We start from the raw sequence: 18861 nt of genomic DNA, 5'->3' as shown, positions 1-18861 counted from the left end.
ATGGCTAACCTTTCTCTTACTTGTGATCTTAGCAGCTTAAGCTTTAAATTTATAAATATCAATTGGAAAAGTTTTCAAAAACCTTGTTTAAAAACGTTTATAGAGTCTTTTTGATTTAAAAAAGGGGAAGAAAATGTGTTATAGTAAGGGGGAGTAATTTTACAAAATTGTTTTTCAAAAATATTTTTCAAATAAAATCTTAAAATTACTCAAATGTTTTGTTATATTAAAAAGGGGGAGATTGTTGAAAACATTTTGATGTTTAGATATAATAAATTAAGTATAAATGAATTTTAAGATTTTATAAATCATTTTTAAAGTATATTCGATTCAATTACTTGAATATCAAAATATTACTCCAAGTTTTTCAAAGATCAATTTCATTCCTTACTAAAGTGTAAAATTGTGTTTTAAACTTAAAATATTTTTTAAAACAATTTTACAAAGTATTTCAAACCAAAATCAAGCCAAAAATCAAATTTACAAAGTGATGTACCGATGCACTACATTAATGCATTGATGCACACCTATTTCGAATGCATTTTGTGTACCGATGCACAAGTCATGCATCGATACACTCTTGAATATTTTGAAACATCGAATGCATTTTGTGTACCGATACACAGACCATGCATCGATGCACTCCTGGCTCTTTGAAACATCGAATGTAATTAGTGTACCGATGCACCTCTAGTGTACCGATGCACTAAGTCTTATAACGGTCGAAATATTTGAATTTTACACATAGTGTACCGATACACCTTGATTATGCATCGATGCACCCCACGCTCCCACCACATTTTTAAATGATAATTACACAATAATGACTCTATTGACTTCACCAATGATCCCCAACGTTCAGAAGTGATCCAAGCTGTATTTAAACAAGCTTAGGAGCCATTAATCAACAACAATTAAGAAGATAAGCTAGAGAAACAAAGAGAAAGCATCAAACCTCAAGTTTGAGCATTTCAAGCCAATTTTTCATTAAATTTTCATTTTTCTTTCAAGAACACTTATTGTGCTAAATTGTATTCATTTTTTAGTGTTCTTTCTTTGTTCTAGAATTGTGCAAACATATTGCCTTGTGAGGTTTTTCTGTAAGTTTGCAAATTTGTGTATTTCTCTTTGGGAGAGAGTGTTCTCAAGAATTTGGGGTATAATTCTTGAGGGAGTTGTAGGGTTACTCTTTGTCCTCAAAAGAAAGAAAAAATTAGTGAATTTGTTGGAAAATCCTTAGTGTGGATAGCTAAGGTAGTGGACGTAAAACTTTGGTTGAGAAAGTTGAACCACTCTAAATCGTTGTACAAATATTTTCTATTTATGCAAAAGCTTCCACCAAAATTTTAATTGTCAATTCACCCCCTCTTGGCTATTTTGTCGATCGATTAACTCAATAGATGAGATATTTGAGATCGAAGAAAATGGGTTTTTGAGTGTTATGTTAGAATATGAGTTTTTACTGATGTTTGTTAGTATATTTGACTTGTCAAATATGTAAATAAGATATTATAAGCATTGGATGAGTTTAAAAACAAGTTAGAAAAAGTGGTGTGATTCTTAGATTTGAAATGTTTTTGGGAGATTTTAGATGTTTTAAGAAGTTAAATGAAGGAAAGTTAGTAGGGATAAGTAAGGAAGAGTTTAATAGTATTGTGGGGTGTAAACATAAGGAAATTTGAACAAAAATTTGGGTAAGAATCGGGCTGAAAAATGGAAAATATGGGTAAAGGTATCGGTACTGATAGAACAGTACTGATACTATAGGCTTAAAATTGGAGGATCAACTGATCAGTATCGATACTGATGCAAGTAGTATCGATACCAAAAGGGAGGTATCGATACTATGAGGAAGGTATCGATACCATTGTTAACAGAATGAAAAAATGGTATCGATGTCATAATAAAGTATTGGTACCATAGTATAGTAGTATCGATACCATGGTAGAGGTATCGATACTATGGAGCCAGAAACTTTAAGATAGGCTGATATTGTTATAGAAAATTTAATAATATGTACTCTTGAGTATTGTTTAAGTACAATTGTTAGGAAATATACTAACAATTTATATTGTACGTATCTTTAATGGATGCTTGAGTATATCGAAATCAAGCTCCCGAGTCAAGCAAAACGAAAGGCAAAGTATCGGAGTAATCAGCTTTGTGTTTTTGGGTACAACAGCGAGGCAGGCCAGGTGAGTGCATTTATTATGTACCTATATGTTATAATGGCCATAGATGTATGATTTCTTAATATTTGTGTGGTGATTACCAAATAGGCACTAAGTGCGCAACTCATGGAATTCATCATATGTTGATGAATAACCGTTTCAGCACTAAGTGTGCAATTCACAGAATTCATCATATGTTGATGAATAACCGTTTCGGCACTAAGTGTGCAATTCACGGAATTCATCATATGCTGATGAATACCGTTTCGGCACTAAGTGTGCAATTCACGGAATTCATCATATGTTGATGAATAACCATTTCAGCACTAAGTGTGCAATTCACGGAATTCATAATATGTTTATGAATGACCGTATAGGCACTACGTGTGCATCGTAACGAAATGATATTAACTTGGAAATAATGAATTGGTATTTTATCAATATGAAATAATTATATGATGATTTCATTGTACTATTATTCTTGCCTCACTAAGTAAATACTTAACGTGTGTTTATTCCATGTTTAGGTTAAAATATCAGAGGAGTAAGGAGATCATCGGACATCAAAGCAAGTGTCGTCTCGCCAGTAACAGTATGACATTCATGTCTACTTTTAATATATTTTAGTTGGCATGTAATAGATTTAATAAAAATGTTTTGAAAAGCATTGAATTCAACATGACATAAAACAGTTAAGTAATTGAACATTTCTTTTTGTTTATCTATTTAAGTAATATCAGTTTTATTATTAGTAAATTCAAATGTTTTATAAAAAGAAACATAATTTTACGGGTTTTCAAATGAGGAATTGTTTTTAAAAGTAATGTGACATCTATATCTCGTGTACGAAAAGGTATACGGGAGATGGGTGTTACAATAGAGATGAGGGAAACTCTTCCAACCCAGTTTGTTCCATTCGTAAATGTCAAGATTTAAACTCCTGACATTACTTAAGGAATCTAGTACATCATCCCACTAGACCAATAATAATTTTTATTTTTAAAATATGTTGATTGAAACCTTATCAATGTAATCTATGTTTCTTATTATAAATTGACCTGGTAAAATATAAAATATAATATGAATCTCTTTCAGTATATATATATATATATAAATGAAAAAGGGAAAATAATGGCTCAAAGAATACAACCGAATGATATGTGGGTATACATACACATATGATAATGTAACTTAGGGTCAAGTAAGCATAGTAGAATGTCCCATAAGAGACTTAAGCAAATGAATAAGGCATAAGCTACGACACCAAAAAGTGTCAAACCATCAAACCCAGGGTAGCCCATCCCAACACCAAGCTCCCCACCATCTTTTGCATTTGCCCTCCTCCACTCTGCAATTTTCAAAAGTTGAAAATAAACGAGATTTAGGCCTCTATTTAGTGTGAATTTTTAAACGTACTTTAAGTTAAAAATATATTTTGACCGTAAAATTAATATCAAACAGGTAAAAATAAAAAAATATATAGTGAAAAAGGTGGTTTCAAACGAACTGCAAAACCTAAGATTTATAGTTTTTTTCATTTTCAACTTTACGTTTGAAAACAAATTATAATTTTGCCTTTACTAATACATAGTCTCCACTCAATTATGTGTCTACATTCTATTTTAATAATCTAATATTAGCATTCTTAAAAAATAATTTATTACTTAATAATTTATTTTAATTACTTAAGAGTAAATAAAATTCACTTTAATTTACAAGCACTAATGTATTTTTTAAATATTCTTTTTGTCAAAACAAGTATTTAAATTATTATTTCGTAATAATTTTACATCCACGTGTTCAAAAATATTGATAATATTTTTTAATAAAATATTTGATTTATAAAAATATTATTAATGAGTTATCTTAAAATAATTTTATATTTTTATTATAGTTTGAGTTGATAAATTTTTTTTGTATAACTACATGCATTTGATCTATTAATCCGCGAATCTAAATCGGGTATTGCAGAGGCAAAGACGACCCTCTCAATCCAGTTTGCTCCATTCGCAATTATCAGGATTCGAACTATTGAACTTACTTAAGGGATCTAGTGTCTCATCTCAATAGACCAAATGATTATTGGTTAAATTGGTAATTTTATATATCACAGTATTAATAAGTGTAAATATGATTTAAATTCTAAATTTTTAATTTACAATATAATGTCTATAATGAACATCTTATTTTTTTTAATTCATTTTCTAACAATAATCTCAAATAATTAAAATTTTAAATTATATTTTTAAAATTCAATTTTAAAAGTTTTTTTCCATCGCACCTTCAAAAATTACTTCTCAAAAGTTGTGTCAAATTCACCCTTAATGTCACATGTTCCATTAAAAAATTAGGTCAAATTAGAGTTCAGTCATATTTGGAATTAAAATTTAATACATCATACGAGGTTGTATTATTGGAAAGTTCGGAACATTTAAGGTAAAACCTCTCTCAACCATTTGTATCTCAGAGTATAAATAAAATTTAAATTTTGAAGGGCTGAAAGCTAAATCTTTTTATATTAAAAAGGACTTCAATTGAACTACCATATTTTTATGGAGGGGTCAAATATGGAATTTACCTAATTTTGTCTTGATTACTTTCTTTTAATTAATCTGAATTAAATAAAAATTAATATATATTTTAATATTAAACTATCACTTCATTAATATTTTTTATGTTCGATTTTAGAATCTTAAAAAAAAATGATAATTCTTTTTCACCGGTCTATTTTTGTGTTAAATTAAGTACTACTAAAATGGACGCATAATATAATGACTGGGTGATTGTAAATGGAGAAATAAAGGTATGTGAAAGAATAAGAGAAAATGTACCGTGTCAGTTCCCGATGGACCTGGCGAAAAAGCGCCGCCAAGGGTAGGTGCAGGGGCCTCAGTTGGAGGAGCTGGTGGGGAGGTCAATGGTGTTTGTACTGGAGACGTAGCTGGAGACGTAACCGGGACTGTTGCCGGAGGAGAAGCCAAGGGAGCAGGCGGTGGGGTAGCTGGAGGAGGAGTTGCAGGTGGTGGAGTAGCGGGAGGGGGAGATGCTGGTGGGGGAGAAGAAGGTGGTGGGGTGGCGGGAGGGGGAGAAGCAGGCGGAGGAGTGGCTGGAGGAGGAGAGCTAGGTGGAGGGGTTGAAACTGGGGGTGGAGAAGATGTCACTGGGGCCGGCGATGAAGTGGGAGGAGGTGAAGAAGCCGGTGGTGGAGTGGTGGTCGGCGTAGACGGTGGCTGAGTAGTGGGAGGAGGAGTGGAAGCCGGTGGCGTGGGAGGCGCCGGCGTGGACGTAGGAGAATTACTAGGATCTTGACCCAAAACCGACGCAACCGCAATGCAAAGCAAAGCAGATATAAACAGAGTTCTATTATAATGAATCATGTTGAAACAATGTTGAAAAGTTTTTCCTGCGCACCCTCTCTGCTTAAACTACGCCACGACCCCTAAGAATTGAGAGAGAGGAAAGGAGGAAGGAGGAAGGAGGAAGGATGAAGGGCGAGTGTGAGAGAGAGGGAATAGAAGGCAATGTACATATAGTTCAAGCATACATCTTCATCATCATCCAACACATAATAGAAATTTTCTAGGAAACTAAATATTTTAAAATACAGTATAGGTTAATTTGTTTTTACTCTAAATTTTTTCTAAATTTTTTCCATAAAATAATTATATTTTCTAGAAAATATTTTATAATGTTTGAGAGATGTTGTATAAATCATTTTTCGTTAATTGATAATTTTTTAAAAATTATTTATTATAAATATAAAATATAAAAAGATATTTATTATAAAAATAATATTATTAATAAAATATATAATAATTATTCAATATTATGTTATGTCAATATTATCATTAAAATATTATTTCTACAAATTTATAAATAAAAATATTAAAAATTGTATATTCTATTACAAAAAAAAATTATATTATGTTTTTTAAATTATTAATAAAAACATTTGAAATATTTTTACTAAAATATTATAATATTTATATTAAATACATAAATATTATTATTCGTTATTAATAATTAAATAACATTTTCTGACCAACAACCAGTCGGTCTTGTGCGATGAGACACTAGGTCCCTTCAGCAAAGTCAGATATTCAAATCATGGTGTTTGCGAATGGAGAAAATTAGGTTGGGAGGGTCGTTGTCGCCTCTGCAGTACCCGATCTAAATTAGTCGGTCAATAGATCGGAAACAAGTGATTAATTCAAAAAAAAATATTTAAAATAAAAAATATACATTATTATAATTAGGAAAAAAATAAACAAGATATAAAACTAAAAAATAAATTTATTTATACATTATTATATATTATTAAAATAAAAATATAATATCATATATTATTATAATATAACTAAATATATTATTATAATATTAAAAATATTAATTAATATATTTTAAATATTTTAATAATTAACATTTTTATTAAAATGATATTAAAATATTATATCAACATTAAATACATAAAATAATATTATTTTGAGTATTTATGCTTTGAAGTGAAAAGTTCAAAAAATGACTTACGAAAAATCAGACCGTAAATCATATTTCAGAAAAATACAAAGAGAATTTTGTTGACTAGGAAATTGTTTTACATCAACTAACATGTTTTCCGTGAGCCAAACACCAAAAAATATGAAAAACGTTTTTCGTGAAACAAACAAACCCATAATGTTAGACGAATATCATTTCATGGTTAATTGGCAAATGTATTTATTTATGTAAATAAATTTATATATTGTTAGATGTTGAATAATTTTTTTTAAAATAATAACAATATTATTTAAGAGATTAATGATAGTGGGCCTCCATCAAATGTAGATATGTTGAGGTGGATATCATTTCATGGTTAACCGGCAAATGTAATTTGTATGCCAAGTTATGGCAATGCTTCATGTATTAAACAACAATCCCCATGTTTGCTATGTTTGCGCCTTTCAATGTAGTTTGTCGCAATCACTCCCATTGGTTTGGTCGACGGAACGTCCGATCTTATTTGGTTTCATTTATTAGTGAAATAAAGCGAGGAAAATCAATTTTGACAAAAACCCAAACAAGAAACTAATTGAATCATTTTGAAATCTAAATCTTAGTATCAATGAATCTCGATCTTCAAAATAAAAAAATGAAACCGGTCCAAAAGCAGCTTAGAAAGGAAGGGGCCGAGGAGGTGGTGGACCTGTGGGTTCAACGATCATTATCTCCGGATATAAAGTGATGTAAACCGGTTAGCCTCCTTCTGTTGGGCCATACATTTCTTTCCATAAGATGAATTGAATTTCGTAGCAACTGAGGTTACTGTCGGTGAAGAGGAAAAGCTAAAAAGACATGAGATGAGAATGATGAGAGTGTTTGTGACATTGGATCTGTGTTGCAAGGGTTGTTTTCGAGTAAAGTTCCATTTCAATTTACCTGTTTTGGATGAGACTCCGACACCCTTTTTCTTCTGTGGGATCCCTTTTAACTTTTCCATTTACAAATTATAATATTAGAAGCAAAATAATGAAAAGCTTCCTCATTAGTCATTTGCTTAGGTTAAGATACTACATGGGATCAACCACATTCATCTAAATGACAAATTTGGTTTCCTACAATATCAAAATATGTGTTGTTGTGACCTTATGGGTCCCTATATAAAAATGTAAAAACAATCAAAATATTTTGAAAATAAACCAAAATTCATAAAAAATGTATAATTCCAAAAATGGGTCCCTATATTCTATAAAAATAAGTATAGATGTTCAAATGGTTAATTCGGTCACAGAATAAATCAAATTTTTATTAACTTAATTAATCAAAATTTTGCAAACTAGAATGAACTTTTTTAAAAAATATTAACCGAACCGAACAAAATTCGGTTAATTAATCGATTTTTTTATAATTTTAATTATAAAAAATTAGGTTTTCCATATATTCTTTATTTTTCTCTTTTGAATTAAACTTAATATTGAGGTTAAAATATAAAAGTTAGGTTTTAAATATCACGGGTCATTAAAAGATTTGAGCTTAAAATTAATATAAAATTATATATCAATTTTTTTTATTAATTTAATTAATTAACTAATTTTAAATTGAACTAAATATTAGCCAAACTTTAAAAATATTAAACACTCATCAACCAAATCCTTAATGACCAATCGATTAATCTAAGAGAAAATAACTTCAGTGACCAAAAATCCCAGATAATATACGATTTTGACCAACTTTTTTTGGATTTGCGAAAATGACCAACAAAATCGCAATGCGATCTCTAATTCGCATTGCGATCTCCACTATCGCAAATTCGCGTTGCGATAGTTAGAAATCGCGTTGCGATAGTTGAAAATCGCGTTGCGATTTTCCATTTCGCGTTGCGATAGTTGAAAATCGCATTGCGATTTTCCATTTCGCGTTGCGATAGTTGAATATCGCGTTGTGATTTTCCATTTCGCAACGCGATTTTCCATTTCGCGTTGCTATAGTTGAAAATCACGTTTAATTTTCCATTTCGCGTTGCGATAGTGTACAATGTCGTTGCGATAGTGTACAATGTCGTTGCGATAGTCTACAGTTGTCGTTGCGATTTTCCAAATTCGTTGCGATAGTTAAAAAAAAGATTTTGTTTCTTAAGAATTTTCTCTAAAATGATAGTATCTGCGCGGACGTGTCGAAGACACGTATTACCACGACCACGACCACGACCACGACCACGACCACGACCACGACCCGAGACGGACGGACGGCGGCGGCGGCGCGCGAGAGTCCCCCTTGTTCTCTATCACTCAACAAGAAAGTGTGAAAGCCAAGCCTTAAATACCATTCCCAATAGTGTTTCCAATACTATGTGGGATTTGAGCATTACCAACACTTGTTCCCAATACTATGTGGGATTGAGCCTTAAATAGTGATATTATTTTTGAATGTTTTGCTTAAAATTACAATAATCGCGATTGATTGTAGATTGACTTTTAATTATGACATATTTAATCGTATAATACTAATGCAATTGGTTGCTGATTCAGTTGTTTTAAGGTGCATGATTGTTAATTGATTCCTGAATAATCACATTGTATTGGAAACAAGTGTTGGTAATGCTCAATCCCACATAGTATTGGAAACACTATTGAGAATGGTATTTAAGGCTTGGCTTTCCCACTTCCTTGTTGAGTGATAGAGAACAAGGGGGACTCTCGCGCGCCGCCGCCGCCGTCCGTCTCGTCTCGGGTCGGGTCGTGGTCGTGGTCGTTGGTAATACGTGTCTTCAACACGTCCGTGCGGATACTATATTTTTAGAGAAAATTCTTAAGAAACAAAATCTTTTTTTTAACTATCACAACGAATTTTCGCAACGAATTTGGAAAATCGCAACGATAACTGTAGACTATCGCAACGACAACTGTAGACTATCGCAACGCGAACTGGAAAACCGCAACGCGATTTTCAATTATCGCAACGCGAAATGCAACGCGAATTTGCGATAGTGGAGATCACAATGCGAATTAGAGATCGCATTGCGATTTTGTTGGTCATTTTCGTAAATCCAAAAAAAGTTGATCAAAATCGTATATTATCTGGGATTTTTGATCACTGAGGTTATTTTCTCTTAATTTAATTAGTTCGATCAATTAATTTAGTTTTAACCAAACAATAAACATCCTTACGTCTAAATCAATAACCTAAAAATGAACAATTTAATAATTTAAATATAAGAGGTTAAGCAATGTATGCACAAAAAATAAAAAAAATGATAATTAAATTTCATATATTTATCAATAAATGGATTAATTTCTCTGTTTTCACAAAATATGGGAATCAAATTTTGATAAATTAAAATGAAAGGACTACATTCTCAACATCCAAATATAAGGATTAAATCGATAATTAGACCTAAAAGGAACCGCTATGCCTTTCTCGTTTTATTCTCAAAATAAATAAATAAATAAATTCCAGAAACAAAGAGGACACCACAAATCCCTCCTCTCTTCACTTTCTTCCCAGCAAACTGAGGAAAAGTAAAAATGGCAGTCTCTTCCGCCACTTTCTCGACTTTTATCTCATCACAAACGGCGTCATTCGTAGGCAAATCCTCTTCTTTTTCTGTCCGTCTTCTTCATCCAACTAACGTGCGCATGGTACGAACCGTGACTCAAGCCACGGCTTCAAAGACCGAAACCGGTTCCCGGAAGCCACGTGGCATCATGAAGCCCCGCCGTGTGTCGCGTGAGATGCAGGCTCTCGTCGGCGTCCCCGAAATTCCTCGAACTGAAGTTCTTAAGAGGATTTGGGCTTATATCAAAGAGCACAATCTCCAGGTCCTTTATCTATTTCGTTTTGCCCCTTTAAAGATATATCTGCGGGTTTCTTTTTATTGGAAATGGTTGTGCTTGTTCGTTGTGAAATGTGTATGGGGTTTGGCGGTTTTTATTGGGTTTTGAATTTTCTATTTCTGGTATTTGTGAATGCATATTTTAGCTTTGTTTGGTACATAGATAAATAAACATATGGTGCTCAGATTTAGGCTTTGTCTTATGGATAAAACAGTCTTTCTTTGTATGAAGCTGCTGGTTGGCTGATTACTAAGTGACTGAGAGTGTTCTATTGGGTTCTTACTTTCATTTGGACGGTTTTCAAATAACTTACTTTCATTTGGACGGTTTTCAAATAACTGCCTTAGTCATTTGGGAATTTGGAACTGTGCGTTTTTGAAGATGGGTTTATACATTTGAAGTTGATGAGCATAGCTAGGTGTAGTTTCTTTTGTTCGTACATTATCATGGACAGACTCATAATTTTATGTCAGGTGTGCGAACTTAGAAAATTATATTAGAAATTTAGATGTGTTTGTTAACTATGTATTTGTTTATCAACAAGGTGTGTTTTCTAGATTATATGCACTGTGGTCTTTCTTTGTTGTGAGCTATATTGATAAGTTCTTTAGCTTAAGAGTCTTATTGCTGGTTATCATTGTTATGTGGGCTGTCGCCTTACCGGCAGTTCGTCTTCTCGGATAAAACAGATGTTTTGGAGCCTAGAAAACCAATTCCTAGACAAGTTTAATGTTGTTTCCTGCCTTTTGGGTGTTCATCATAATGACCTTTGTGCAAGTATTTGTATGTGGCTCTGCATTCTTATTATTACTGGCTCAAAGTTTTTTTTCTCATGCTCAAGAAATGTTTCACTCACTCATATACATGTGTGTGCACTTTTTTATTTTTAGTTGAGCTGATTCCTACAAGGTAATATTGTGACTTGTGATTGATGTATGTGACTTGTGATTGATGTATGTGACTTTGGTTGTGAATCGAACGTTTCGCGAATGGCAGCTAGGTTTGTTCTTATCGAACCTTACATCCTGTAATTGACTTGGTTCTTCTTGCGATTTCTCTAGGACCCTAATAACAAGAGGGTTATAATTTGTGATGAAAAGCTGAAGAAGATATTTGCAGACAAAGATCAAGTTGAATTTCTTGAAATTGCCAGGTTGATTAATCCTCACTTTCTTTGATCGATCATGAATCCTAGAGAGAGAGAGGGACAGTAAGTCGGTTTGCAAAATAGGAAATAAGCTGTTTATGGAGCCTATCTTTTCGTTGAACATACAGAAGAAAACCGTGCCTTTGTGCCTTTTTAGATTTGCAAATAGAAGTACCTTGTGAAGGGCTCTGTTTCTGGATTTCCTAATATGTAGAGACTGTTTTATGCAAATAGTATTAGCTCCTCTCTTAGTTTATGCATGTTATTAAATCTTTCTAAGATCCTTGAATTTTGCACTAGCCATCTGTTGGCAATCAGTAACAAATAGGCTATGTTTTGTTGATCTATATCGCCAAACTGCCAAATCAGATTTTATGTAAGTTATAAAATTTGAAGGGATGGAAACATATTATTAAAAAAATATAAAAGAATTTATACGAGAATTTAAAATTTTCGATGAAAGAAAGATCCATGGATCCTTTTGGTCCATCTTGTCAACATGGAAGATCATAATACAGTAAACTTCCGTTAATTACTGAATCAAATATTTCAAAAGATGATTGAAGGCAAAGGTTAAAAATATTGACCGGAATCCACTTTCAAGGCTAGAAAAGACTGTGAGTTGGTCCTGAATAGTTCGGTTGTTGCTGTTATTATTAGTATGTTAGGGAAAGAGGGGAGGGTTTCTGTGGCTGCCAATTTGCTTAATGGCTTGCACAAAGAAGGGTTTAGTCTTGATGTGTATGCTTATACTTCTTTGATAACCGCTTATGCCGGCAGCGGGAGGTATTGGGAAGCAATGATGGTTTTCAAGAAAATGGAAGAAGAGGGATGCAAACCTACTTTGATTACTTGTAATGTGATTTTGAATGTGTTGGTAAAATGGGCATGCCTTGGAGTACGGTCATGGCTCTTTTCGATGGGATGAAGAGTGGAGTTGCTCCCGATGCTTATACATATAATACACTTATAAGTTGCTGTCGTCGAGGTTCTTTGCATGAGGAAGCGGCTTTGATTTTCAATAAAATGAAATCGGCTGGTTTTATGCCGGATAATGTTACTTACAATGCATTGTTGGATGTTTATGGAAAGTCTCGGCGACCTAAGCTATGGAGGTTTTAAAAGAGATGGAGATTAATGGGTGTACCCCTAGCATTGTGACTTATAATTCATTGATTTCTGCTTATGCTAGGGATGGTCTATTGCGGGAAACAATGGACTTGAAGATACAGTGTCATAACGTCTCCCCGAGGGATTCGTTAGACTTAAAATATTAGTTTCGGGGAAGGTGATGAAATATGATTTGGAAAACAGTTTGATTTGGAGTCACCACCAACCTTTAAGTTGGGTAGGTTAGAAACCCTAAACGAAAAAAATGATATGCATTTTAGCAAAGATTCGTTTTTAAGAGTTCAGGAGCGGTTACGTGTGGGGAAGGTTGAGCACCCCCACAACGCCCAAATCTTGATACCTATACGATTATATGTTGTTTAAATATTGGGAATTACAAACTTGAAAATATATTTATATTACGATCCTATTATTCATTCGAATTTATTTAAAAAGTGTGAACAATCTTTGGGAAAACACTTCCTTTGTAGTTAGGAGACTTTCCCATAGATTCCTCTCATAAAAACATTATTTCACAAATTTCGCCAAGATAAAATAAAATACAATAAAATAAAAAAATGAAAACGAAAAGCGATGAAAAATACTCGAAATAAATAAACGTGGAACAAATAAAATTATCGAATATAAAACAACATTTATGCGAAAAATTCTCGAAAAGATACCTTCCCTTTAGTTATGAGATATCTTCGTAGATTTCTCACATTGAAACTTTTTCATTTTCGTGTATTAAACAATGATGAATTATAAAAAAACACGATGAAAATAAAAGTGCATACAAAGAAAGCTTTCAACAACTACATAATTTATATACAAGCATGCATGAAATTATAACAATAAATAAAAACAAAGTTACAAATTTGTACTAAAATGTACAATTACAAACTTGACAGGAATAAAAAATAGACATGCTTAGTAAAATAATAGACTAAATAGAAAAAAGAAAAATTTATAGGACTAAAACAACAAAAACAGAAACTTAAAGGATTAAAATAGTAAAAACATAAAGTTAAAGAACAAAAAATAGCAAAAACAAAAAGTTAAAGGGCTAAACAGTAATTTCAAATAAACCATAGCCAAAATCACAAACATTAAACCGCACATGTACTAAAAATGAAAATAACCCATAAATAATACTTAGGACTAAAATGAAATAAATATAAACATAAAAGACTAAACAATAATTAAACCATATGTAACACAGTGACTAAAATTAAAAATGTTTACAAATGCAATAGCCAAATTCGAATATTAAAGAAAAATATACAACATCTAAAATTAGCGACTAAAATGTAACATTTAAAAAAATGTGACCAAAGTCAAACATACACAAACATGGTAAAATAAACAGACTAGTGACTTAAATGTAAGTAATAAAAGGTAAGGGCTCGAAAAGGAATAATGAAAATTTTCATTAAATGGTTAAACAACAAGATTACAAAGGAGCAGTGACCTAGGATGCTATTAGCCCATAGAAAAATAAAAATATGGGTGAGATATACAAAAGTCAAGGACTAAATATGCTATTATCCCAACCCCAAAACACGTTGAAACTCTATGAACAAAACGATGTTGTTTTGTTCAATGTATTTAAACCCCAAAATCGGGTTCAATCCTCACTTCCCCTTTATTTTGTTTCCTTTTTTAGACATGAAGAGAGAGAGAGTTGAGAACTCTCTCAACTTCCCTCGTCGGGGAAGAAAACAATGGATGCTGCCGGCAGAGCTCACGGCGGCCGGAGGGTGCAACCGACTCCAAACTATCCCTCCTCTCACCCACAACCCGAAAACATCCTCCATCTAACCTAAAAAATACCCCATCACCCTAGATCCAGAGGGTTTACCTATCGAAACCAAAGAAATCGATAACCCTCGAGCTTCCACGGCCGAACAAAAGGTAAGAACTTTCTATCCTTTGTTCCTTTTTCTCTCTTTTTTCTTTGGTTGGTTTCTTTGCATTTAGCTTTCTTTCTTTTTTCTGAAAACTCTCTCTCTCTCTTGTATTTTTTTTTATCCTGGATCCTCCCCTTTTTGATGGATGTCTCCTCTTTTTATTTAATAGCCTTTGATTTTTGCTTGCTGCTGATGGATTTTGATCCTCTGCCACAACCCGATTTCATCGGGATTTTGTTGGATATGCTTATTATTATTATTTTTAATTTGTTGTCAATTTATTCACTGTTGATATGATTTTCGGCAGATATCGGTCACTGTTGATGACAACATGAGATAGTGGAATATTCGGCGGCAGCTCAGTGGCTCAGCGACGACTCATGCGTCATTGGGAGCTGAAGAATCACTGGCGGCGTGTCTGGCTGTTGATACATTTAGGGTGAAACCCTAGGCTCTGTGCGATCTGGACCATTGGATGGGTCCAGATCTAATGGCCAGGAGTAAGGCGGCGCTGGAGCAAAGAAGAGGAAACCTTAGAGCTAGGGTTTAGTTGGGCCGGTCGGGTATGAATTGGGTCGGGCTCCAATGTCGGGTTTTGGGTCCTGGTACTGGGTTTTACTTGGGTTCCTTGTAATATTGTAGTTGGCTCTGAGTTATGAGTTATTGGGTTTGGCCTCCTAGTGGGCTTGTACTCCGGGCTTGGATGAGGGCAGGCAAACATGTAAAATATGTCAATAAAAATAGTAACTCTTTTGTCAGGATTTGAGAAGGCTGGAAAAGATGAGTCCGCAATGGCGATTTTTGAGGAGATGAGAACTGCTGGCTGCAAGCCAAATATTTGTACTTTCAACGCTCTAATTAAGATGCATGGCAACCGTGGAAAGTTTACCGAGATGATGAAGATTTTCGATGAGATCAAGGCATGCAATGGTGCGCCAGATATTGTTACTTGGAATACACTACTGGCAGTGTTTGGGCAAAATGCTATGGATTCAGAAGTGTCATGAGTATTCAAGGAGATGAAGCGGGCAGGGTCTGTACCCGAAAGGGACACATTCAACACTCTAATCAGTGCGTACAGTCGATGTGGTTCTTTTGATCAAGCCATGGCTATTTATAATAGAATGCTGGAAGCTGGAGTTACCCCGGACCTTTCTACATATAATGCTGTTTTGGCAGCATTGGCACGGGGAGGGCTTTGGAAGCAAGCCGAGAAAAATACTGGCTGAAATGAGAGATGGTCGTTGTAAACCCAATGAGCTAACTTATTGTTCTTTACTTCATGTTTATGCCAATGGGAAGCAGGTAGATCGGATGCATGCCCTTGCAGAAGAGATATACTCTGGTATCATCGAATCTCATGCTGTTCTACTAAAGACCCTTGTTTTGGTTAATAGTAAATGTGACCTTTTGGAGAGGAAACGTGGTTTCTTGGAATTGAGGAAGAAAGGATTTCCTCCCGACATAACTACTCTAAATGTCATACTCTCAATTTATGGTAGGAGGCAGATGGTTTCCAAGACAAATGAGATCTTGAACTTCATGAATGAGAGCGGCTATAGTCCAAGCTTGACAACCTACAATAGTTTGATGTATATGTATAGCCGCACTGAAAATTTTGAGGAATCAGAAAAAATTCTAATGGAACTATGGAAGTTCTGGCAAAGGGAATAAAACCAGATATAATCTCCTATAACACTGTTATATATGCCTATTGTAGAAAAGGTCGAATGAAAGAGGCTTCACGGATATTTTCGGAAATGTGCAATTATGGCCTTGTCCCAGATGTGATCACTTATAATACCTTTGTTGCAAGTTATGCATCTGATTCCATGTTTGAGGAGGCCATCGGTGTTGTCCGATACATGATTAAGCATGGCTGTAAACCAAACCAGAATACATACAATTCCATAGTCGATGGATACTGTAAACTTAATCGTCGGGATGAGACAAGGACGTTTATTAACAGCCTTCAGAAGCTAGATCCCCATATTTCCAAGGACGAAGAAATTAGATTATCAGAGCGCATTGTGGAAAAGTGGTCATAGAAGGTTATCATAATTCGTCGTGTTCATTGATTTGAGCACGCAGAGAAAGCAGAGATGTGATCTCGTTGTGCACAATTCCGTGTGTTTCCTTGAGGCCAGCATGTGGCCTAGACTGGAATTTACCTATCCATGTTGCTGGCGTGTGGAACTTTGTAGTATATAGCTGATGAAACAAGGAAGAGGAATGAGGGGAAGAGGGGAACTGAAAATCTTTAAAAAGGTATGTACAATTGCTTTTTTTATACCAGTCAAATAGAAATACGTGCAGTTAACACATTATCTCTGCAAATTTGTTATCTAAAGGAATGTATGATAGGTGTTTGTTTTTTTTGGTTAATACAATTAATTGTTCATGATTACTCTTATCTTTTTGCATATTGGATTTCCTGTTTTGATGTTTAGTCAAACATATGTTTGAAATAGCATATCCGAGTGTCGAACACCGATATACTTCACGAAAAAAATGAAAAGTACGAATAAGTATGAAATAGCATCAAGGCAGTAGGCTTAGAGGGATCCACACCAAGCTAGTCCAGATGACAAAGTCCGTGTCACTTTTAAAGTTAAGCAATTTGGTCCTTTGATGGTTTCATACTTTCATTCCAGTTTCGTTCCTGCTCGTCGGGGTGCGTTAACTGAGCGTCGGACCACCAGCTATATCCTCGTTAAATCCCTAAGGGAATGAAATTTCTCATGTACTATGTAGACATTAATTATTATTATTATTATTATTATATTATTATTATTTAATAAATATTACATGCCCGTTTTACAAATATTGGAGGCCCAACAGTGACCCAAACTTGGTGGCCCAGATCCAGAAGCCCAAAGGAAACCCTAAACCAAATTAGGGTTTATGCCTCATTCTAGTAACCGCCATCAGCTATTAGCCGTTGGATCTTGCTACGATCCAACGGTCCAGAACCCTCCAGAAAGAAACCCTAGGGTTATGATAACCCTAGGGCCACGTCCCAGCCGCCGCCGTTGGTTCCAGAAGGACACACGTCCGCCGCCGAAGCCTCCAAAAGGCCAGCTGCCTCTCCACGTGTCGAGCTATAGGGTGAGTCACCACCATAGGTATGGTGACTCACCTAAGCAACCTCATTGAGACCGGTCTAAATCCATCACCGGTGGTGGCTATTAAAGCCACCATCTCCTGCAAGAAAAAAAAACCCAACAGAGGGGCAACCAACACACAGACAAAGAGCAACGGAGAACAAGAGACCACAACAACGACGAACACGAACAGACAACAACCACCCACAACAGCCAAATATTGAAAGAAAAGAGAGGAAAGAAACTTACCAAGGAAACTGCAATCATCGGAGTCTCCTTACGAGGTCGGAAAACCGAAAGTCGAAGGTAAAAACCTTCGATTTATTTTTTAGATCTAGAATGATCTAAAGCGTTTTAGGACAAACGGAGGCCATATTCGGCCTTAGAAGGTCGAGATCTATGCTCTAGGGTAATATAGAAGTTCCGGTCACCGTGAGCGGTGGCCGGCGGTGGCGATCGGCGCCGGAAACGGAGGCCGATTTTTTCCTCCGACGAGAGAAAACAAGAGCTTCTCTCTCTAAAGAGAGAGAAGCAAAACCAGATAAATGAAACAATAGCCCTTAGGGTCGGTTTAAAAGGGTTTAAATATCCTCCTCGAACGGCGTCATTTCGGGGAGGGGTATTTGTGTAAATTCTCGTATGGTTAAATCATACACGTAGTCACCAGAAGTTTATAAACTTCCATTTTAGCCACTAAAAATCAACTTATATGTCTTTTTAATTTGGTGTTTTAATTTTATTTTATTTATATTCTTGCCACTGATTATATATGTTTATGTATATATTTAGAATTAGGGATTAATTATATTATTAATATACATATTATATTAATATTTCGAATTATAAGTTTTAATTTTTAATATTTTACATTTTAATCCCGTATATATTATTAAGGCTAAATTACACTGTAGGCCTCTGGATTTTATGATATTTTAAAGTAGAGTACTAAGTTTAAATATTCTACATTTTTACACTATATTTTTAATTTTTTTATTTTAATCATTATTTATTTACAATATTATTACTTTTATATTTCAATTATTGCTTTAATTATTATTTTATTATTATCTTAGTCATATAAATATACATAATAAATAATATTTATTTTAT

The 18861-nt window shown here is 34.0% G+C and overlaps 2 protein-coding genes and 1 pseudogene across 2 annotated transcripts; 2 read left to right on the top strand and 1 right to left on the bottom strand.

Annotated features, from left to right (window-relative positions):
• Nucleotides 1-3444: 3444 nt before the first annotated feature.
• On the bottom strand, nucleotides 3445-5664 carry LOC120151628 (classical arabinogalactan protein 9-like). The gene is made up of 2 exons (XM_039164013.1): nucleotides 5003-5664; nucleotides 3445-3519 (listed from the first exon to the last, which is right to left on the bottom strand). The coding sequence occupies exons 1-2, from the start codon at nucleotides 5546-5548 to the stop codon at nucleotides 3445-3447; spliced, it is 621 nt and encodes a 206-aa protein (XP_039019944.1). The 5' UTR covers nucleotides 5549-5664.
• A 4454-nt stretch (nucleotides 5665-10118) lies between these two features.
• LOC120151587 (upstream activation factor subunit UAF30-like) lies at nucleotides 10119-11881 on the top strand. Its single transcript, XM_039163989.1, has 2 exons — nucleotides 10119-10465; nucleotides 11542-11881. Exons 1-2 carry the CDS (start codon nucleotides 10172-10174, stop codon nucleotides 11656-11658), a joined length of 411 nt encoding a protein of 136 aa, XP_039019920.1. The 5' UTR covers nucleotides 10119-10171; the 3' UTR covers nucleotides 11659-11881.
• A 245-nt stretch (nucleotides 11882-12126) lies between these two features.
• Nucleotides 12127-16752, top strand: LOC120151614 (annotated as a pseudogene).
• The last annotated feature ends 2109 nt before the right edge of the window (nucleotides 16753-18861 follow it).

This window comes from Hibiscus syriacus, unplaced genomic scaffold (genome assembly GCF_006381635.1).
Source record: "Hibiscus syriacus cultivar Baekdansim isolate YM2019G1 unplaced genomic scaffold, ASM638163v2 tig00111061_pilon, whole genome shotgun sequence".
Lineage (NCBI taxonomy): Eukaryota > Viridiplantae > Streptophyta > Magnoliopsida > Malvales > Malvaceae > Hibiscus > Hibiscus syriacus.
This window is presented reverse-complemented; position numbering and strand designations above follow the sequence as displayed.